Below are 24,299 nucleotides of genomic sequence, written 5' to 3' on the forward strand. Positions count from 1 at the left end.
AAGAGCAGTTTCAAAGTGGTGGGGCAATACTTCACTTAAAAAAAAAATTGCAGGCACACCTGGGTGGCTCAGTCAGTTAAGCATCTGCCTTCGGCTCAGGTCATGATCCCGGGGGTCCTAGGATCGAGCCCCAGGTTGGGCTCCCTGCTCAGTACTGCCTGCCACTCCCCTTGCCTATGCGTGCACGTGCTGTGTGTGCGTGTGTGTGTGTGTGTGTGTGTGTGTGTGTGTGTGTGTCAGATGAAAAAATAACAATCTTTTAAAAAATTGCACTGGAGGTGCCTGTATCAAGGGCAAGTGTGAGCAGGTGACTAAGCAAGGGAGCAGCACTCCAGGAAGAGAGCTGGACTAGAGATTTGGTAGCCCAGCAGAAATGGCAGAGGAGGCAGGCATTCAAAGGCAGTAAGTAAACTCCCCTGGAGAGGAAGGCGGTGAAGGAGGGGAGGGGGACCGAGGTGGACACAGCCCAGAACCCTGGGGAATACAAACATTCAGGGGCTGGGAAGAAGGAAAAAACTCAAGGAAGAAACTGAAAAGGTCCAGAACTGAAGAGGAGAATTCGAAGGAAAGGCTTTCAAGAAGCAGAGAGTGGTCAGCAGGGTCAAATACTGCCAGTGTGATGAGGACTGAGGAGTAACATTGGGTCTGTCAGCCGACAGTCATTTGGGCCACTGAATGAGAATATTCTCTGGAGCCAGGGGGAACAGAAGCCAGAATGCAGATGGCTGAGGAGATAGCCAGGCTCTGGGTATAGGTCAGGAAGTGAACCCAGTGGGTCTTTTACCCTTGTTTTCAAGAAACCTAATGGCAAACGCAGGGGTCCAAAGATCGTTCCTAAATTTTATTAATTTGTGATTACTCAGCAATACGTAATTATATGCCTATTGCCAAGGAAAATGTAAATTACCATAAAGACAGAGAAAACATAAGGGGCTCCTGGGTGGCTCAGTCGGTTAAGCGGCTGATTCTTGATTTCAGCTCAGGTCATGGTCTCGGGACTGTGAAATGGAGCCCTACTTCGGCTCCACGCTGGGCACGAGCCTGTTCAAGACTCTCTCCCTCCCTCTGGCCCCCTCCCCTCTGCCTCGCACTCAAGGCTGCGCACCTTCTCTCTCTCTTTTCCAAAATAAATAGACAAATAAATACATAAATAATAAAATCGAATACAGGGGAAATACAATCCTCTTGACCACTGTTCCTCCAACCTGATTGCTTCCCAGAGGTAGTAAGTGCTGTCACAGCTTTGCATGAACCCTCCTGGACACGCCCCACTCACAGTGTCTTGCGGATGGTTGCATGTCCATACCAACCATAATTTCGTTTCTGTTACCCAAATGGCAGACGTTTAAGGGTGTTTCTGATTTTTCATAATTATTTCTTCACTAATTCATAAACAACGTACCCTGGATATTTTCCCTATTGTGCATCTCTCTCTGTACACATGTAAAACACCAAGGAGGACAGACACCAAGAAGGTAATCTGCGGGTCATAAAGTTAGTATGTTTTGAAATTTTAGCAGATACCGCCGAGCTGTCCCCAGGGAGGGTTTCTGAGAACTCAAGCTTTGGAGTAACAGGGAGAGTAGAAGAAAGGAAGGAAAAATGTTAGAAGGGCTACGGACACAGCTTTCAGAGCCGGGAAATCCTCCACTGCCCCCCTCAGGGTCAGCATTTCAATCCTCTTTCTTGAGTGGGTCTCTGCCCAAAAACACTGCAAAGGGGGGTAGGGTGGGGATGGGGCCCTCTGAGTCTAAGAAAAAAAATCTACACCTAACCTCAGAGACAACTTAAAACTCACTAGAGAGGACTGCACTTTGTTTTACTGGCAAATAAGGTTACTGTCTGCCCTGCCCCTCCCATAGAACACAGGGTCTGAAGGAGTTTGTACCTGTCCCGAGAGAAACGAGGCCAGTGAAGAATCACTCGTGAACGCAGAGATGCTGGGCTTTCTCTAACAAGAGGACGGAACACCTCAACAGGCAAAACTTTCTATTCGGATCACTTACCAGATGGAAGACATGTTTAGAGCCTAAGCGCACCCCAAATCAGCTGCCTTTGTGACTATGTGGACTTGGAATACAGCGACGATGTATTATGACAAATTCAGCTGTGTGCTTGACTGTCTTCCATAAATAGTTTTTTTAGACCCAGTAAAACTAGAGTTTGAGTGTGAAATCTTTTTTCCGTACTATACATTACGTCATACAATTAAGATATACTTATAGTACAGGGTTAGTCATGTGCTCACTCATTCACATCTATGTCCAAGTATTGTTCTAGATTAAGGGGATACAAGCAGTGAATAAAATGGGTTTAAAAAATCCATGCTGACAAGAAGCTAACTTTCTAGTGAACGGCTCTACACACAGAACCATGTGTGTTCTACTTTATGGATATTTCAAGCATTTTCATGGTTAATTTTGACTCTTCATGATTTTTGCCTTAGGTGGGACATGAGAATCTAATATCCCCCAAAAGACTGGACTCTACCACACCTCTAACTTCAAGTTTCTGAGGCCCTAGTTCCTAATCCTCGTACTGAGGACCAGGACATTTAGGTTTCTGGCCCAGCATCTTTCCCGTTTTACCATTTATTGGACTTGGAATGGGGAGTCCTCAGCAGCAGGGGAACCAAGGTACCCACACACTCATTTTTCCCTCCCCACTTTTTCTTGATCACCAAAATGCTTCATTTGGCTACATAAAAAGAATACAAATTATTTTTATCTGTGAATAATTTACCATTTATTTCAAAAGGCCATGCAGACTAAGACAGATGTAGTGTTAAACGTGTCACACTAAATTTATTGCTGCAATAGTCTTGTCTCATCGACCTAGCATGTGGTTGACACATCCCAATTATCTACAACTTAAGCAAAGACTCTGGTGCCTTCAACATAACTTTTAAGCCACTGAAGTTCTCCCCCCAGGGAGGAGGGATTGACTGCATATGACATGCATAGGGCCACTGATGATCGAACACAAGAATCAAAAACTCATAGACTGTGGATCATATCCCGCTAGCTTCTGTTTATGAAAATAAAGTTTTATTGGAACACGGCCACACTTATTTGTTGGCACATTGTTTTGGTTGTTTTTGCCTTACAACGGCAGAGTCTGAGTAGTTGCTAGAGACAACACACCCCCAGACCAGAGAATGTTTTCTAGCTGGCTCTCTACAGGAAAAGTTCACCAGCCTACACTACCAGGAACAACAGCTGGGGAGTAGTGTACAACTGGCGAATATAAATTAACATCTCAAAGGCAAATGACAAGTGGGGTAACTTACTCTACAGATCAAAAGCCACGGAGGAGCAGAGAGGTCCATTTGGACTGTCTTCTGAGTGTCCCAGGACTCTGCCCCGCCTTCTCACCTCCATGGAGACTCTTTCTCTCCTCTAGAGCGCTGCTGTCCCAAAATGGAACTTGTGCTTTAAATGAATCCAATTGTACATCTCTCGTATGCCATTTTTAGAGCCGTAAATTAAGTATTTTAATTTATCTGCAGGGTGGTGGAGGAGAAGGGCGAGGACATGCCTGGGAGTCCCAGTCCTCTCTGCGGGCCAGAAGCCCTCAAAAGCTCTAACAGAAAAAAGTCCTCACATCTGTTGTGCAAACACACCCTGTACAACCAAAAATAAAACCCACTCTGATGAAAGCCGGCATTTCAAAAGATAATTTTAGACTTATTTTAAGACTGTAGAAACAGTCATCACTGAAATTTAAAAACCCCACCCCTAAAATGCCTGACCCCCTAGTGATTAAGCTCAAGGCTGCTTTAGAGGGCTACACACTCCATTCCCTCACAAACCTCCTCCCTCCCCTCAGCTCCCCTGTCTCCAGACAAGGACACAGAGAAAACATTCCTGAGTGCTAATGTGACCCTGAAAGTCAACAGAAATGATGGCTAAGCTGACAGCACTGTCTCCGAGTCACTAATGGAGTTCACACACTTGTAGCTCTTCAAACACGCCCACGTGCATTTGTGCAGTCCAGCATCAAGGGGCTCCTTCTGCATACAATTACCAAACCGTTCTCTTCTTCCCCTACGTGGGGTCTGGTTCTCCAAGGACAACTGTGTTACTACTTACATCCCCTGCACCTCGCCCAGGGCACTGAGGTAGGAAAGAACAAAAGACAGGAGGGAGGAAGGAATTATTGGACTTAAAAGACTTCTTCAAGCACAAACTGGATTACAGTTTAACCAAGTAACATGATCACCCTTTGAAATTCTGAAGAGCATCAAGACTCAACTATTCACAATATTTATGTTTCCTGCTCCCAGCGTTCTGAGGCTACTGACTCTTAGTTCTTTCTGTGTCGTGCCATTTGTCTGCTCCCTCGGGCCTGTTTCTATAATGACAGAACTGTTCATTTCCAACTGTAAGCTCTTGTCTGTTCTATTTATCTGCAGAGGAGGGCTCCAAGGTCCCAACAGCAGACAGTCGATGAAGAGATGCTTTTGGAAGATGACAGAAAAGGGGGTTCATTCTCCCCGTCCCACAGTCAGATCCATCCTGAAAGAGAGATCCTCTTTAACACCTGATGCCCCCCCCCCAAAAGTTTCTAGGTAATGGATCCTCCAGTCCAAAGACAATGACTGTTGTTTCTTGTTCTCTGGCTCCTGGCAAGCTCATTATTCCTGGACAAGGATCAAACTTCTCTACCCTTGGTTCAGATTCAAAAAAGACTCTCAGCAGGGTATCCATTAGTTCAAATCGCTGCTTGTAGTACAGAACTATTTCCCACCATCATTTTCCCGGAACTCACTTGTGAGCAGGAGGGTGAGGCCCAAGCAAGGGGAGGGGTGAGGGATGGGAGGGTTGCAGGGACTCTTTGTTTTCTCCCACGTGGTGTTAGGTCTGGATGGAATTTAGACCAAAGCTAAGGTTGTTTGGAAACATGTGCCCCCAAAGTCACTCCCACTTGGAGGGGAGGAGACCCAGAGTATTAAGAGGCAGAACCTCACTGCCAGCACCCCACAGGAAAATTCTCATTAGGCCACAGTGAAAATATTCCCGTGGTGTCCTATCAAGGACTTGAGGTTTGAGGGCCCAAACCCATCTTTAACCTCAGAAACATACTCATTGATACACTCGACACAAACAAGGTACAACAGTACAATGAACTCAGCTGCTGTTCAGAAAGAGAACTTCTAGAAAGCATTCTACCCCAGCTAGATTAAAAAAACAACAACATAAACTCCAGAATCAAAGAACTGATCAGGTCAGCAATTTTTTTTCTTTCTTTTTTTTGCTAATTTGACACTGGTTCTAACACAAAAACATAATAAAATGCCAGCTAAGAATGGGAAGTCTACTACTCTATAGAGCTTTAATGCTCCAGAATGACACCTGATACTAGGTCTTAGGTACACAGTTTTCTTAACATTCAGCTGGTAAACATCAAAATCAAAACAAGAGCCAGACTTTCTAGCTTCAGCATGAAAGCCTGTCATTCTAGGCTGGGACAGAAAGTGGAATATTTTTTCATTGCTGATATTTGTTTACTTTTTAAAATATAATGACACCAAACACAACCCGAAGGCAGTTTGTGTTTTAGATGCAAAGCCACCAAATAAACAAAGACTAGATTTGTGGTTCCTCCTATTTTCTGAGTCAGACCAACCGTCATCCCTAGAGCCCAGCTTCTGGTCCTCACCACAGGAAAGCAGCAGGTGGGGAAGATAAGCTAAGAAAGCTGCCACAGGCCCGAGGCAGTGCTAGTTCCAGAAGGAATACTTCCTCACCACTGGCTCCAGAAGAAAGATGAGCATTCGGGAGGAAGACTAAGTTTGCTAAGGCCTTCCCTGTTACACTTCTGCAAATACCCGAGGGACAACCAAACCCAGGGGGTGCAGTCAGGGACAGCACCGGCCAGGCAGCCAGGACGCCAGCCCTCCTGGGGCTCTAGTCTCAGCTCCACCTGGGGTCACAGCCTTGGACGAGCCACGGCCCAGAGCCCCACCCTCTCACCTGTCAAATGAGGGGTCTCGTTAGGATTCTGACTTAAGATTCTCCCACTTTTAAAATTTCTAACCTTTGGGGCATCTAGCGGGCTTGGGCCAGCTTGATTTTGATCATAGGGTGATGGGTTCAAGGCCCACACTGGGTGTAGAGATACGTAAAAATAACATTTTGGGGGATGCCTGGGTGGCTTAGTCAGTTAAGTGGCCGACTCTGGATTTTTGGCTCAGGTGATGATATCGTGGGATCCAGACCCACGTCAGGCTCTGCGCTCAGCACGGAGTCTGCTTGTCCCTCTCCCTCTGCTTTCCCCTCCCCCGCAACACTTTCTCTCTCCTATGCTCTCTCTCTCAAATAAATATTTAAAAAATAATAATCTTGGGGAAAAAAACAAAAATCCTTCTAACCTTCTATTTAAATCATACTCTAAAAGAGGTACTTATTTTCTCTGCATAACCCTTAACACCATATGATATTTGCTGTCTCTTCACAGGGCAGAACACATCATAACACAGTATCTGTTTTCCATTTCTTATCTGTTTAACTAGATACTTTAACTAGAAACTTTGTTTTTACTTTTTTTTTTAATCCCCTGAGACTAGCACAGAAAAAGCTTTTCCCACAAACAATACTGACTCTAATGCCTTCACATTCCTCTTAACACTGCAGGTTAAAACTAAAAAGTAAGGTAGCTCATCTACCAAACTCCAGACCCTCAAACATATTGGATCAAACCTCTGTCAATACCAGGAACCACCAAAGTGTTGTTAATTTGTCAATGAACTGACTAATTGTTCAGGAAATAACAAAACTGGAATAAGACATCAAGGAGCCTGGTGGGGGTAAATCAAAACTGACCGGAATGCACAGTGGAAACCTAATCAATACTTTTATGACCTGTCTGGGGAAAGTGTGTGGTCAAGCACTGGATCTAGAAAAAAAGAGAGGGAAGGCATTTGACAGGGTACCAAGCACTGTCCCAAGAAAAGCATGCCGTGGGGCACCTGGGTGGCTCAGTCAGTTGGGCATCTGCCTTGGGCTCAGATTATGATCCCAGGGTCCAAGGATCAAGCCCCGCATCGGGCTCCCTACTCATGAGGGGAGTCTGCTTCTCCCTCTGCCTGCCACTCCTGCTCTCTGGCTCTCTCTCTCTAGAGCTCTCTCTCTCTCTCAAATAAATATTTAAAAAAGAAAAGAAAAGAAAGGAAAAGAAAAGCATGCCCTGATTAGCAGATATACGTACTGAAATAACCAAAGCTAGAAATGAATGAGCTGCCCCAGGGAAAAAAGGGAAGGGAATGAGAAGGGTCAGAGGGCAGTGTTTCAGGCTCAGGCAAGGCGGGGATGAACACTTTGTTCTGGGTGATGGGGATACTACAAGATTTGGGTGTGGCCTTGGCACCAGACGGGCTACAAATAATTCTTTAACTATTTCACTTTCATCTACTTCCACATAATCTTACACTAATGCTGGCAATATACATGAATTTCCCTCTACCGTATCTCCTTCTCCTTTCGCCTCCTGAGGAAGACAATAATGAACAGTGAAAATGACTGAGAAATACAGATATAAAAAATGTACATATCACACCTCTAGGGAATGTGTTGGGAGAGATGGGATTTTTTTAATAAACAGAGAAAAATTCTTTAGGCCTATCTTGTTACCTTTGTTCAAAGGGTCTAAATCCAGTTAGCAGCCTTAACATTCATCTCCTTTCCCGCGTCCTGACAAATTTTGGACTTCACAATAAATGTAGAAATTGTGATTGATTACAGTATGTACTGAAGATTTTTAGAGTGGGGGGGTGGTAGGGCGCCGGGGTGGCTCAGTCAGTTGAGCGTCTGACTCTTGATTTCAGCTCCAGTCATGATCTCAGGGTCCTGAGACTGAGTGCCTCCCCCGACCAACCCCGCCCCCCACTTCCCTGTCGGGAGCTCAGCAGGGAGTCTGCTCAAAACTCTCTCCCTCCCTCTCCCTCTGCCCCTCCCCAGCCCTCTCAAAATAAATAAATCTTTAAATAAATAAATAAAAGTGGGGGTGGGGTGGGGGGGTGATGAATGTTACTTGAGGAAGGAGAGGCCTGGTTTAGATCCAATTCAGTGTCCTACCTCCACCCCACATTAGCCCTAAAACTGAGTGGTCCATTGAGTCCAGTGGACCAAAGTGATCAAGACAATTTCAATTTCTAAACAGTTACTTGGATAAAAATGCCTGATTCCAGTGAGCAAGAGGGTAGACTACTTACAGCAGAGAAGGGCTTCTTGGATCTGGGCCTGGGGCTGTGGGCGTAGATTTGCACAAACCACTCTAGCACATTCCACTCAGCAACTTCTCCAGAGCTCAGGGTAGGTGGGGTAAGAGAAGTTTCGTGTCCATTTTCATATTGATAGCTTTGTCAGACATTTGTGAACTCAAAGAGTTTAAGCTACTTCAGGAGTGGCAAATCCACATGCCTTTCTTCGGGGGCAAGAAGTAATGTGTGAGACACAGTGTAAGTAAACTAGTGATGGGGCCTCTGAGGAACCACGGCATGCTCACCCCTCCTAAAGGAGCCAAGTTTAAAATTTTAAACTAATGATAATAAAAACCACTGTCCAAACAAGAGCCTGTAGGCCAATGCACGAGTCCTGGGCTCACCTGCAATCTCTGGGTATGGCATGGGCTGACGCCTGGAGGGAGGCATTCTAACATCAGGCTGGCTGACTTGCAGCAAGTCCCAGAAGAGAATGGAATGTAAGGACTGCTTTTAAGACATTGAAGAGGGGCCGCCTGGGTGGCTCAGTCGGTTAAGCATCGGCCTTCGGCTCAGGTCATGATCCTAGGGTCCTGGGATGGAGCCCCACGTTGGGCTCCCTGCTCAGCGGGGAACCTGCTTCTCCCTCTCCCTCTGCCCCTCCCCCCAGTTTGCTGCTCTCTCTATCTCAAACGAATAGATAAAATCTTAAAAAAAAAAAAAAGACACTGCAGCCAGGAGACCTGCTCCAGTCCACATCCTATAGACCTTGCCCACGGGTCCTTAAAAAGCCACCCTGCCCTGCAGCGTTATCGCCCTGTGCTGAAAATAACCACAAAGCTCTTTTCATCCAGGGCAAGAACCACCAATGCAAAAACTGGGTTTTTGCATTCTCACTTAAAGGAAAATGGACCTAAACCCACGAGAAAAGACTGTATAAGGTAAAACATGTTTCCAAAAGAAACCAAGTAAGATTACAAACAAAGCAGAATGTCTTCTAAAGCAAATGAACAGACACACCTGGCTGACTCAGAAGAGGATGTGCTCTTGAACTCAGGGTCATGAGTTTGAGCCCCATGTTGGGCACAGAGTTTACTTTAGTTAATTAATTAACAAATAAAAAATGAAGGAACAAAAAAGGTTGCTATCAAAAACAAAGATCTTAATAGCCTCTCCTCTCAATACCAAGAATAATTCTTCAAAATTTAAGCTTGGGGCGCCTCGGTGGCGCAGTTGGTTAAGCATCTGACTGCAGCTCAGGTCATGATCCCAGGGTTCCCTGCTCAGCGGGGAGCCTGCTTCTTCCTCTGCCTGTCACTCCCCCTGCTTGTGTGCCCTCTCTGTCAAATAAATAAATAAAATCTTTGAAAAAACTTTAAGTTTAGAGCAAACATATAACAACACAAAAACCAGCACTCTACAATGTGAAACATGTGTTTGGGTTCCGAAGAAAATAAAGAGCGAAGATTGAGCCAGTTCAGGCATTAATCTACCACCCATCTCAATGAATGAAAGCAGCCTGGGGACAATGTGGGACGCGAGTGAAAAAAATGGATCTAATACGGTTCAGGTTAGGCCCATTTAAGGCTCTTCCTACGCTGGCCTGGCACCTGAGCTCACAGGGAGGAAGGCCTGAGGGCCACATAAATCACCTGTCCTGCCCTCTCCAAAGCAGCTTGGGTTTTAGAGGCCCCTCCTCCACAGGAAACAAGGAGAACCTTTCCCTTTCTCCTCCGTCTTAAAAAGCCAGGCAGATTCCAAGGGGACCAAAACCTCAAAGTGTCATCATTTGCTTCCAAGTAGAGAAGTTACATCTTGACTTAGTGGTGCAGGTCAGGAGGCTTAACTCTCTCTCGTCCTACATTCTGAAATGGATTTTTAATCCCCTAGAATCAACTATCTCAGACTGATGAGGGAGCAGAAGGCAAGCTGAGGACAAAGCACAAGCGGACACCCCACAAACCAGCCCCTCCCCCCTGGTGGGATGGTGTGACATTCCTCAGTCACTCCAGGCTGCCCTAAAGCTAAGCGAAGGGAAAAACGAACAGTTAACTGACAGAGATCACAGTCCTGCAGGACAGGAATCTCCATCAGTTTACAAACGTCTTAGTGATTTACAAGGAAATAGCATTCTAACCAATAGCCTAACTTTCAGAAGCCCATAGACTCAATTTCCTGGAGCCCTAACAGCACCCTCTCCCCCACAGTGATATGGGAAAAGTAAATAAAATAAAATTGCCATGTAACCTGCAGCCCACTGACAACTTGAGGCAGGCTGAGTATAATGTTCCTCCAGGACACTCCCAACTGTCTTAATACCTTACTAGGAGGAAAAACAACCTTAACTTGACACTAACCAGGCCTCCAGCATCCCCGAGAGTCTTCTTTAGCATATGAAAGTCCTTTTGAAGACTTCCCTTTGTCCTTACCTCCCCCAACTCCAAGTATATAATCAGCCACCCCTCACAACCCCAGGGCAGCAGCTCTTTCTGCCCATGGGTCCTGTCCCCTGTGCTTTAATAAAATCACCTTTTTGTGGGGCACCTGGGTGGCTCGTCATTAAGCGTCTGCCTTCGGCTCAGGTCATGATCCCAGGGTCCTGGGATCGAGCCCCGCATCGGGCTCCCTGCTTGGCGGGGAACCTGCTTTTCCCTCTCCCTCTACTGTTCCCCCTGCTTGTGCTCTCTCGCTCTCTCTATCAAATAAATAAATAAAATCTTTTAAAAAAAATTTAAAAAACGAATTTTAAAAAAATAAAAAAATAAAATCACCTTTTTGCATCAAAGATGTCTCAAGAATTCTTTCTCGGCCTTCAGCTCAGGACTTCACCCAACATTCCAAAACCACACCTAAACTATACCTGCTTGGGGAGCCTAGGTGGCTCAGTAGGTTACGCCTCCAACTCTTGACGGGCTCTGGTCATGATCTTGGGGTCATGAGATTGAGCCCAAGCATTAGGCTCTGCACTCAGTGAGCAGTCTGCTGGGGATTTTTTTCTCTCCCTCTCCTCTCTCTCTCAAATAAATAAATCCTATTTTTTTTAAAGATTTTATTTATTTATTTATCTGACAGAGAAAGACACAGCGTGAGAGAGAACACAAGCAGGGGGAGTGGGAGAGGGAGAAGCAGGCTTCCCGCTGAGCAGGGAGCCCGATGAGGGGCTCGATCCCAGGACCCCGGGATCACGACCTGAGCCGAAGGCAGACGCTTAACGACTGAGCCACCCAGGCGCCCCAATAAATAAATCTTAAAAAAAAAAAAAGACTATACCTGCTTTGAATTACAGGATTAATGACATGAATGACCTTCAGTAAAAAGGCTCCTACATTTTAGGAGGGGAAAGCTGCCCCAGGAGAAGACAGAAATCCGCCCTGCATCATCACCAGCACTGGTAGAGTTTGCTCTGAGCCAAAGTTCTTATGGGAAAGAAGAGTTTCCCTAGTGAAAGGAGGAAGGATGAAGTTTGGCTGGGCAGCTCCTTGCAGCTCCCTCCTGCTCAAATTTAAACTTGGGCCACATTTTGAAACCAAGGCCAAAAAAAAAAACACCAACTGAAAAGGAGGGCTGCCCTCGTGTTCTGAACCCACGCACCAAAGGCCCGTGTGGCTCTGGACAGAGTCCCATCCTCTGCACACAAAGGTGAGAATGCTGGGTAGGAGGCCATGACACTCCCATCCGGGCAGTTACAAGCAAAGTATACACGCTCTCTCCTCTTCCCAGCACATCCTCAAACATTTCCACAGTCCCAACAAAGTGGGGGCGAGGACTGCCTCAGAAGCCCAGTGGGTGTCCCCACAAGGTGACCTTTCAACACCCGCCCTCAAGCATCGCCTGAGGATGAGGTCAGCCTCCATTCTATAGGCTGCAAACAAGCTGACTTTGTGACCAGCTGGCCGCCCTCTATGAGGCCCTAAAAATGGAAAAGGACTGGTTTTCCCCACAGAGACCTCATTCCCTATGCATAAAGGCCAGCCAAACCATTTTTAAATAAGTACATTCAAGAGACAGGCATAGAAACACTTACAAGAGCCAATGTGAGGAGTCAGGGTTGCCCCTACCCCCCACCCTGCTCTGACCCCAAATCACACTGTACACACACACACACCACTGCTGGGCTCACCTCCCTAAATATCTGTCTGTTTCTATAAGGACACGTTCCTACTCAAGAATCGATAATGGCTTCCAACTGGCCACCAAACCATGGTCAAATGCCTAACCTTGGCACTAAAATCCCTGCAAGGCCATTTTACCTACCCATGTCTCATCTCTTTGCCCTCCTGTCCACCTACACAGCCTAGGCACGAAGAACACATTCAGCCTGGGTTCAAATCCCAACTGTACCACTTAGAGCTGGAGCCCTCGGGCAAGGTACTGAAATGATTCAATGCCTCAGCACCTCTGTTCAGCTGAGTGCAGTAGTGAGGAACCAAGAGGATTCAGGTAAAATGCTCAGAATAAAACCTGGCACCTGGTATCACCCAATACATATTAGCAATTAAAATAATTATTATTATCCAAGTCACTTCCATGGAGCCTCCCTTAGTGATACCACTCAACACTCAACATCTTCTGTTTCTTAAACGTTCTACAAAGACTTGGAAATCATAGACACTGGCTGAAGTTATAAAGGAGTGTTTCATGGGGGCAGGTTACTTGGACAGCCATCAAATGTTGAAATTATTTTTATTATTAAAGTCATATCCTAAAATGTATACCTGTGGCTCCCAAAGGAACCCCGCCCTCGAGTAACCATGTTTCAGATGGGTTCACCACTGTATGTTTGTAGAGTCTCGGGTTTTGCTTCTTGGATCCAAAGCTTAATTCTATGAGACTGAAAATTTCTGAAGGGCCAGAATTGCAGCAGAGACATCTGATACCCGCTCAGAGTTCCTGCCACAACCACAGTGGACCCTCAAACCAACGCCTACTGCATTTTGATAGAGAACACGAAGTTACCTGAAAAACAAAGGTGATAAATGGGAGATCAAATGCCCTTTCAGTATTTCTCCTCTCAAACTTCCTGCATACAAACATACAAGATCCAACCACAGTATGACGAAGAGAATTGGTGCTAACTACCACCAACGTACAGCAAAGCCTGGTGTGGCCTAACAAGGCAGCCTTAGCTCTGGGTCTCCCTGCCCTCAAATTTCCAAAGCACTTCATGCCTCCCCTCATACGGCACTTACTAATTTCTACCTTGTTTATGCCTCAGAAGACTTTACACCCTGTTTTCTGCAGGAGAAGCCCCATCTCTCACAAGTTTGAATGCCCCAGAGCCCCCGCTGCAGTGCCTTACTGAGGAGAGAGCCAATGTTTAAAGCAGTCAGCAGGGAATCGCAATTTCACAAGCTTCCACAGTGGCTCCACTATATTCCAGGCCATACAGCCACAGTGATCAAAGCATTACCCAACAGAACTCTTCAAAGGACCTAATGGATAAGAATGTATCAAGTGCTTTTAAGGAAATGGTTGTTTGGAAGCACTTGAGAGGGTATTTAAGATAGTCTGTATGATCAGCCTAAGGTTGCGGAGAACAGACTCTTGCTTGGGAGTTGCTCCTGGTGATGTCACCTCCAATGTAGAGGGGGACCACTGGAGCGCTCCCCCTGGCCTCCTCCCCATCCTCATTCTGCTGGGCCCCAGGAAAACAGGGTTGGATAGCCAGGCTTTCCTCGGACCAGAGCTGCAACACGCCTGCTGCTCTTCCTAGTAAACTGTGTACCTCTGTAGGAGAAGTCTGGTCCAGCCCAGTGAGACTGGTAATGGGTGGGGTCCCCCCGTGAAAAAGCCTAACTCGTTTTGGGGTTCAGTAGTAGGAAGCCCACTTCTCTGCAGATCCAAGCCACACTGTCTCACATCAGCTTTACGAGGGATTAAGGTGATGCCTGGCATCTATCTGCTGACCCTGTAGTCTCTTTTTGTCAATTTGTTTAGAACCTAGGAAATGTTATTTATTGGGCTCCCTCAAAACCCCCAACATGTCCCCATCATCTGGCTGATTAAAAGGCCTTCCATGGGGAAAGTCCACAGAAAGGTCCTATGTGTCTTCATCAGCATCACATCACCAGGCCCGCCGCAGCATGATACACTGCCCAAGAAATGGCCAGAAATCTATCCCGCAACCCTGGAGACACCCAACCCACAAACGATACATGAGCAAAGTAAAAATCGCCCTACAGCCCACCCCCCATTATCTGTGGGATTTTCTAAGCTTTATCATGCTTCCCACGTAGGCCAAGATGAGTTTTCAACAGCTGCCACTTGAGACCCTGGCAGCCATCCTGACGACAAGGGAAAAGTACGAAGTCGACAAGGAAAGACCGTACACCCGAGGAGGGACAGCTATAAACAAGGCTACGGCCAAACACACACCACACCCGAAGCGTCGGATCGTATTTGTACTACTGCTAAAGTGCAAGCCGCTGAGCGGCTCCCCCGCTTGGCAGGAAAGCACCGAAAAGGTTTCCGGAAGGTTCAGAGAACACGAGTAGACCCCAAACCACACCAGGGTGGCTGGGCCCCACCGCCTGCATTGAAAGCTTCCCACACGCCCTCCTCAACCGTCAGAAACAGGAGGGGCTGGACAGAGGCCGACTTACACGCTCTTTCATCTCGTTAGCCACGGTCCTGGACATCATGACGCAGCAGAGCAGGACGACGAGGATGAAGTAGAGCGCGTACATGAAGCGCGTGCTCCGGGACTGTCGGATCTTGGGGCAGCAGCCGCAGCACAGGGAGCAGCCGGCAGAGCCGCAGCAGCAGGCCAGCTAGGGAGCGGACACAAAACAGCCTCTCAGAGCCACGGCCTGACAGACCCCCGGACGCCAGCCCTCTGCAGGTCCACCGTCCAGGCCACCGCTGCCCGGAGCCAGCCTGCCCACGGGACGCGCGGGAACAGCGCAGCGTGGGAACAAGGCTCTCACCGCGGAGGGTCTGATGGTGTCTTTGGTGGAAGGCAGGCATGTGGCTCGGGAGATGCCCAGTCATTACACTCAACACTCACGGTTCCCCTTGAAGCCCTGTCGTCAGTGCTCCGAGGGAAAACGAAGATTTCGGAGATCACTAAGGAGTAAGAGAAGAAGCCAAGAACGAGAAAAGGGACAAAGTGGGGTGGGAAGAACGTGGGGGGGGAAAAAAACAAGAAGCTGGGCCCAAGAAAGGGACTTGCCAAAAACCCGTGAGGCAAAGAATGAACTGTATAAACTCCCCGGGATGGTTGGATGGGAAAGGCTATGTGGGCGGGTAGGAAGCCTCCTTTGCAGGCAATAATGGGAGTGTAACTTGAAGCTCCAAAGGCACAGGTGCCCCTTACGCAGCTCCATGCCCCTAATGGTAAGCTTTTAGGCTAACGAGCAGGCCCGGGTGCCGAGAAGCACAGAGATCCTGCTGTACCCCTGGCAACACGCACCTTTTATGTGGGGAAATGGATTTTTTTCCCCTACCTCTGATGGGGCTTCATTGGTCAATGCAACTAGACATAATCCAGGAATATTAAATAAAACAGGGATTAAATTTTCAAGTTTGAGACTGGTGTTAATTTTTTTTCTTTTTAAAGACTCTTTTTTCAGACCACTCTGAGGTTTACAATAAAATTAAGACACAGAGATTTGCCATATACCCCTCCTCCCGCACATGCAAAGCCTCCCCCATTAGCAATACCACTCACCAAAATGGTACGTTTTTTTACCAAGGATGAACCTACGCTTGCATTTCATCATCATCACCCAAAGTCTACGGGTTACCTAAGGATTCACTCTTGGTGTTGTATGTCCAGTTGGTTTGGATAAACGTATAATGACTCATAACCATCATTATAACATCATACACAGTATTTTCACTGCGCTAAAAAGAAACTCGATCTTTAGGAAAGCATAGGGCGATGGGGGCAGTGTTGTTGTAAAAGTTCAGGCTCGGGTGCCTGGGTGGCTCAGTTGGTTAAGCGACTGCCTTCGGCTCAGGTCACGATCCTGGAGTCCCAGGATGGAGTCCCGCATCGGGCTCCCTGCTGAGCAGGGAGTCTGCTTCTCCCTCTGACCCTCCCCCCTCTCATGCTCTCTCTATCTCATTCTCTCTCTCAAATAAATAAATAAATTAAATATTTTTTAAAAAATAAAAAATAAAAGTTCAGGCTCAAGGGGTGCCTCGGTGGCTCAGTCGGTTAAGCCTCCGCCTCTTAGTTTCGGCTCAGGTCATGGTCTCCATTCGTGAGATCAAGCCCAGCATTGGGCTCCATGCTTAGCACGGAGTCTGCTTGAGATTCTCTCTCCCTCTGCCTCTCTGGCCCCTTTCTCCCCCTCTCTCTCTAATAAATAAATAAATGTGGTGTTTTTTTTTTTAAAAAAAAGAAGGTTCAGGCTCAAAGTCAGCCTGCCAGAGTTTGGAACCTGGCTCCTCGGTCTACTAGCTGTGTACCGTGAGTACAAGGTATTTACCCTTTTAAGACTCAGTTTCCTCATTTATAAAACTGGGGTAGTAACAGTATTTATGCTTGTGCTATGGTCTCATAGGTGACTTGATCTAACACACCTGATGTCAGGAAGGGATTCTCTTAAGCAAACAGGGAATTTTACAAAAGAAATTACCATAACCTGCAAATAACAACTAAACCTTACAGATATTAACACTACAGTCAGGGCGCCTGGGTGGCTCAGTTGGTTGGGCATCTGCCTTCAGCTCAGGTCATGATCCCGGGGTCCCGGGACTGAGCTCCACATTGGGGTCCCGGGACTGAGCACCGCATCTGGTTCCCTGCTCAGGGAGGAGTCTGCTTTTCCCTCTGCCCCTCCCCCTGCTCAGGCTGTCTCTCGCATGCTTGCTCTCTCAGATAAATAGAAATTAAAAAAAAAAAAACTACAGTCAACATAAAGTCTAAAACCTAAAAATTCAATTTCTTGGTGATGATTTGGAAGGAAGTTCGTGGCGTCACATGGTTTGAAAACAAGCATCGCTTCGAATGCCACACTGTAAACATCACTTACAATGAGAAGAGGTCACAGGTATACAGGCTGTAATCATAACCATGTTTTCACACCTTCCTTCATTTACTTCAGGAAACCGCCATTATAACACCACACAAAGCTTCAAGCTTATGCACTCCCTTGGTCTGTAGATGAACTAACCTACTTTCCTTGAGAACTGCAGACCACCTTTACACCTTAAGGAGTAAAGGACCAGACTTGCCCAGAGAAGTCCTGACCTCACTGGAACACAGCTGCTACTGATGCCAGCAAGTCTGTTCAGGATCACGTCTACGACTATCCACCTTGGCACCACCTTCTCCTGCAGGTAGCCCACCCCCAGCCTCCAATGTCCCGCACCTTCCTCTTTAAAACCCTCTGGCTTCAACTGGACAGGGAAGACGGTCTTTGGGACATTAGTCCACCATCTTCCCAGGCTGCCAGCTTCCTGAATAAAGCAGCCTTTCATTTCCCACCATCATTTGTCTCCCAAGTATTGATTTTTGAAGCAGCCGAGGCTGAGTTCAGAACTGGTTCTCTGCCCAGTAACACCATTCATTGTTTGAGTACTTTGCATACTATTTCGTCACTTCGCATGTTTGCTAATGCACTCTTTCCATCTTATGTTCAGTTTTCCAAACTGTCTTCCTCAAAAGACTCTTCTGGCCTCATAAGGGTAGGCGACTGCCTTGTAAGATAAGTCACTCTGCTTGGGCTGGGCTAACAGCTCACACAAGAGAGATCCCAACACTGCTGCATGTGTGTGGTTCTGATAGGTCACCTTCCTTTATAATTCACTCACATCCTCTATCCCTGACTTTGCTGACCTCTTTTTTCCACCCTTAGGCCCAAATTTCCCCTCTCCCCCACCTTCTTTCCCGCTCTCTCCTTCGACTGACATAGCAATCTTTTCTCTTGGCCCTTGCCTTCCTCTTCCTCACCTCCCAAATTCTTTCCCAACTATCTCCTTTGTTGGCTGCTAACTTTTTTTAGTTCTGTGGTTTTAAATAACCAGTCTTACTGGTTTTCAAATTCATATGCAATAAAATATTTCTTCTATTTAGGAAAAGAAGTATTTTTAAAGCACTTAATGCTTCCCATGATAGAATGTTCCCATAGTACAATCAACATTCAAACTATCTCCAGATTTTATATTTTATTTTTATATTTATTCTTATAGTTATATTTACATTGTATTTTATTTATTTAAATTTATAAATGTATTTATTTGTGTATTTATATTACATATTTATATAAATTATTTTATAGATTATTCTTTGTTATTATTTAAAGGCAAGTAGTAACAGAAAATGTGAAAAGAAAATCATACTGCTTGCTTAGAATACTCCTATCATTAAAGTCATGTGTCATCGTATGGATTTAACTTTTCAAACTTTCCTTACTTTTCACTTTCACTCTTTAGAGTGCTATGGCATTTTTAAAATATACATGCACAGGGGCGCCTGGGTAGCCCAGTTGTTAAGCGTCTGCCTTCGGCTCAGGTCATGATCCCAGGGTCCTAGGATTGAGCCCCGCATCGGGCTCCCTGCTCCGTGGGAAGCCTGCTTCTCCCTCCCCTATTCCCCCTGCTTGTGTTCCCTCTCTCTGTCAAATAAATAAATAAAATTAAATATAGATATATATACACGCACACGTGTAAGTATGTGTATCTGTGTGTGTATATACAGGTGTGTGTGCACATATACCCACACCTAATATTAGAATCTAACAGCCATTCTCTACTAGCCTAAGAGTTACTCATCAAATCAAACTATGCCAATAACCAAGGATACAAGTGCACTATCTTAACCTAGACATTGACATATATACCAAGTGTATATTCAAAATGGCATTCTTAAAAGAAATGTTATACTAGCATCTAGAAAATCTCACAGCGCTGCTGACTTACCACTTCTTTTAGGAAGAGCATAATTTGGAATAAAATGGGTTCACATCCAGCCCCTGCCACTTATGGGTTTATTACTTTGAGCATGTCACCCACACTGATCTTCAAATTGGAAAAAATCAATTCCTGGCCATCCTAACTTCCAGCTCTGTCACAAGTCTTGTTACCTCTGGCTCCAGAGAGCCTAAACTTTTACTGAACAAATTAGGGTATAAAAAACCAAATAAATGAAGGACGGACAACATAAGAGTGAACCCTAGCGCAAACTATGGACTTTAGTTAATAATGATTTGTCAATGTAGATTCATTAATTGTAACAAGTGTACCACCCTGTGAGGGCTGTTGACAATGCAGAGGCTATGCATGTGTGGGGGCAGGAGATGGCTCTGTACCTTCCTCTCAGTTTTGCTGTGAACCTAAAACTGCTCTAAAATAATAGTCTACTTTAAAAATATAAAATAAAATAAATGAATAAAACAGCACCCATCAATGACTCAATAGAATAAATAATGATGAATAATGAATAATATATGATAAAGTCATAATAGCAAAACTCCTCAAACAAAATGGCTGGCAATCCCACTCCATAGGGCCAAGTTCACAAGTCATGTGATGCACTCTGAATCTCTCATACCAGCATTTTATTATGAAGAGCATTAAGGGCTTTAATTTGTAGATACTGCATACTTTCCTTTCCCACAAGAAATGATTATACACTCAAGAGAGACCCAAGAAATCTCTTTGGAGGATAATGCTTGCAGTTCTTCCGAAAGTTCATTCTGCTAATATGCTTGCAGAAGGGCACAGGGATTTTGTATAACATTGTTCATTATATGCATAAAAACAGTCTTTTTCTCCAGCTACATGGGGACTGGAAAAATAATGGGCTATGTATACAATAGGGTCTAGTTAAAAAAAGTAAGTCAGTTTGTAGACTGAATTGTGCCCTCTCTTCTCCCCTCCCCAACCCTGAAAATTCATATGTTCAAAGTCTCAAGCCCCACTACCTCAGAATGTGGCTATATTTGGAAACAGGGTTCTTAAAGAGGTAATTAAAGTTAAATAAGGTCATTGGAGTGGGTGCTAATCCAACATGACTAGTGTCCTTGTAAGAGGAGGTCAGGAGAGAGACACACACAGAAAGTAGACCATATGAAGACACAGGGAGAAGACTGCCATCCCGAAGCCAAAGAAAGGGGCCTCAAAAGAGACCAACCTGCCAACTCCTTGATCTAGGAATTCCAGCCTCCAGCACTGTGAGAAATGAAATTTCTGTTGTTTAAACCACTCTGGCCATGGTACATTTTTATGACAGCGCCAGAAAGCACAGGCAGCATGCCCTGATATTTTATATGCATGCCCGGCGGTGGGGGGGAGTAGGGGGCGGGGGGCCGCTAACGTACATGTGCCTGCAGCGACCACTGATGCTGATTATCTGTAGAGTGGGTCTAGATATGGGAGGAAAACACGATGTTGACTTCTCACTGCACTCCTCTGCTTGGGTTTTTATCATGTTCAGGTGTCACTCTTACGATTAAAAAAAGAAAAGAAAATTGCCTAAGAAAAGTTAAGTTTGAAAATATTGATACAGAAGCATTTGCAAATATGGTGTTGACTTATATGATGTTTTTTCCTTTCTGAAGAACCTTCCCCTCCCCCAAACATAGCAAAAAAGAAAAGTCTTCAAAGAGCCCTTTATACCCTCTATGTAACTTCATTTAAAATAGCAATGGTATGAGGGCACCTGGCTGGCTCAGTTGGTGGAGAGTGCCACTCTAGATCTCAGGGTAAGTTCGAGCCCCATGTTGGGTGCAGAGATTGCTTAAAAATGAAATGTTTCTATCTTTTAGATTTTATTTATCTATCAGAGAGAGAGAGAGAGAGAGCACAAGCAGGGGGAGTGGCAGGCAGAGGGAGAAGCAGGCTCCCCTCAATGCGGGACTCAATCCCAGGACCCTGAGATCATGAACTGAGCCAAAGGGGGGATGCTTAACCGGCTGAGCCACCCAGGCATCCCAAAAATAAAAATCTTAAAAAAAAAAAAAAAAATAGCAACAGTATGAATAGCAAAGGCTTTTGGAAACAGAAGGGGCTTTGTCCTGGCCAGGGCAGAATCAAAAAAATGAAAGGATAAGCCAGCTACTTGCTGCTACCTGGAGCTGGGCCTCCCTGCTTAGAGTAACTCTTCTTCTCCTATCTAAGGACACCACACATCCCCCCTCCACAACAAATAAACAACTATCAGTCTCCCCTCCCCTGCCCTGGCTTTGGGCACAGATAGTTCTTCCAAAGGACTGATCTCAGGCATGTGAGGACATGAGCTAGGGCTGGTTTTAACTAACCTCTGCCAAATTAAAAAGCATAATTCCTTTATTACTTAGAAGCCCCAGCTGGCAACTCCAATTAGAAATAGCAAAGAATCAGGAAGAGAGCCAAAGAGACGTCGCAGAATCTGTGCACACACATAGAACAGGTATCTTATTTATGACCGTCCCTCCCTCCCTCAAGTCTTATTTTCACGGTTACAACAGCCTTGCTTAAGCCCACAGCTGCTCGGAGGGAAAAACTGGTGGGAGTTCTCTGGCCCAAGAACCAGAAGACCTGGATTCTAGCTCTGAGTGGCTTTGCGTAAGTCATCTTTCCCCTCCGGGGCTTCGTTTTCCTCACTTGAAAATTGAAGGAGCCTAGGCAGACAAGAGATAGTAGGTAAATAGGTTTCATCTCACATCACACAGCCCACCAGAGGTGCTGGCCTGGAATGCTGTCTGAGGTGCAACCTAAGGCTCAATGTCTCCCCAGAAAAAATAAGTACCACCTGCCAGAGGCATGCTGGCATTCATGCTACATTTTTGTCACCCCTGCAAGAAGTTATAAGATATCCCCACCATCCATAAATACTTAGATGTTCAAAAATGAACTGCAGGGGATGGATGCCTGGGCGGCTCAGTCGGTTAAGCGTCTGCCTCTGGCTCAGGTCATGATCCCAGGGTCCTGGGATCGAGCCCCTGTGTCGGGCTCCCTGCTCAGCTTCCTCTCCCTCTGCCTCTCCCTGCCACTAGTGCTCTCTCTTCTCTCTCTCTCTCTCTCAAATAAATGAATAAAATCTTTTTAAAAAAAAGAAAGAAAGGAAAACGAACTGCAAGAGGCAAGCACACGGAGTTAACCCCAAAGCAAGAAAGAGAAAAACGAGTCCTAAAGAGAAGCAAGAACTAGGAACTGGAGCAGCTGAAAGCCCTTCAAACACCCCACAGGGAATGTGAGCATCACTTGCTTCCGGCTTCTGCTCTCGTGGTACAGCTCACACAGGGCACTGTGCTCACTCATCCACCGTGTTCCCTTCGTTCCACTTAGGAAGGCAAAGGAGGACACTTTAGCCACAAGAACATCCCAAAGAGGGTCACTATTATATTCTGACCTTCAGCACTTTAGTTCGGGGGCAGTAAATCCCTCAGCAAGGCGGAAAACATTCATTCAGAAGGACTTATTCCTCAAGAATTCTGGATAGCCACGTTGGCTTTAGTGTGTCTAAATTAAGTCCAAACTTCGAAAGGAAAGAAATCTCCAAATCTGACACCACCCTTCATGCAGTTGTTTCTCCCAACCTGGAAATATAGGAGCCCTAGCAGAGCAGAGGAAAGACATACAAGCCTTCTGTAACTACAAGAACTATAATACTGTGCCTTAATAATGGGTGGTGAGATAGGGCACTAGTAGTGAAGTTCCTCAAATACTGAAGCTGTTGAAGGTGTTAAAAGCAGAACCCAGGTTCCTGGGCATGCTGTGGGGTTTATATTATCAAAGAAACAGAAGCAAAACATTAAAGCACAAAAACTGGGTTCAAATTTTTTTATTCAACTAGTGTCTCTAACCTTTAACTATATTTAGATTTCCACATCTTTCAGTAATACACAATACTGTGCATGCGATGTCACAACCCGCTTTGCTTCGTCCTCCTTTGAGGTTTTAGGCTTACTTATGAGTCACCAGGGGTCCGCGGAGAGGTAATGAACAACTGATTCTACTCTGACAAGCAATATTTATTTAAACTCTAGAGCCCACAACCAACATTTTGCAGCTCATTGTGACCCAAGCTCAAAAACAGCTTCCCATCGAGCTGGCAGAGACCTTTTTATTACAAGAAGGCAGAGGTGACAGTAAATAGCAACGCTTGCCACCATGGTGTCACAGGCTGTCCTTTACTGGGAGCTATGCAAGGGAACGAGGAGACTCCAAAGTTGAGAGGGCAAGAACACAGAACTCCCTCTGCTCAGTAAAGAACTATCTCACCAAACAACAAACACAAGTGGCAGGTGGTCCCTAAGGCACAAAGCGATCCTGTGGTAGGAAACTCAACACGTATTATACACGTGTCAGTAAACTGCTTTGGGGCTTACAGGGGCTTTCTCCCATACAAAAGAAGAGAGGGCAGCTCATTACAGTGTATTTAATCCACAATATTAGCTGACAATAGCTAACATTTATTCATCCCTTAGTCTCTGCAAGACACAACTATTATTATTATTATTTTATCACCCCAAAGTTACAGAGCTGAGACAGAGGCTCAGAGACATTAGGCAACTTCTGGTCAGAAGGCTGATGAGTGGTAGAGCCAGAATTTCAATCTGGTTGGCTCTCTGCCATTCTGTCCCGCTTACTGCTGGCACAGAGAGGGTGAGAAGGGCAGACAACACGGGCCTGGAATGTTGGTTACCTGCTAAAGGGAAACTGGCTGCGTGGGAAGGAGGTGGTAGGAGAGGAAACACTTTTTCTTGCCGGCCCCTGGGTGTACAGTAAGCACCCAACAAATATCTGAAGAAGGCATCTCCTTCTCCGTGCCCCTTTCTCTCTCCCAGGCAATGTCTGGCCTCAGTGGATCTGGATGACCTCTATTAAATACAGCCCTGCCCCCAAGCAGCCCAACCACCCCAATCGCCAAGCTCCTTACATCACCATGAAGTCCTATCCCACATTAAAAGCCCTATTCCTAACCCTATGGAAATAACCAGGCATTCATTCACTCATTATACTCTACACCTACTATGCATAGTGTTAATTCCCAGGAATACAGCAATAAAAACAAGAGACCTTTTTCTACCCTCACTAAGCAAGAACACAAAGCTATAAGTAAGAATGACCACCTACATGCTGTTTAGAAGAGAGAAAGGAAACCTGGATGTTCACTGAAAGACTAACCACCGAAATTATGGTAGGTTCACATCACTGAATACAAAGC

At 45.7% G+C, this 24,299-nt stretch overlaps 1 protein-coding gene across 3 annotated transcripts in view; it reads right to left on the bottom strand.

Moving 5' to 3' along the window:
* Positions 1-24,299, bottom strand: part of SERINC5 (serine incorporator 5) — a 96,165-nt gene that overhangs the window by 36,532 nt on the left and 35,334 nt on the right. For 2 of the 3 annotated variants that reach the window (XM_028114529.2, XM_028114528.2), the window contains exon 2: positions 14,803-14,970. The exons of the other annotated variant lie outside the window; for it this stretch is intronic. In XM_028114529.2, the coding sequence (XP_027970330.1) occupies positions 14,803-14,970 (168 nt within the window). The remainder of the gene's footprint in view (positions 1-14,802; positions 14,971-24,299) is intronic. 3 annotated transcript variants of the gene reach the window in all.

This window comes from Eumetopias jubatus, unplaced genomic scaffold, assembly GCF_037043125.1.
Source record: "Eumetopias jubatus isolate StellerSeaLion01/CBP00866 unplaced genomic scaffold, mEumJub1_p1.0 scaffold_5, whole genome shotgun sequence".
NCBI classification, from domain to species: Eukaryota; Metazoa; Chordata; class Mammalia; order Carnivora; family Otariidae; genus Eumetopias; species Eumetopias jubatus.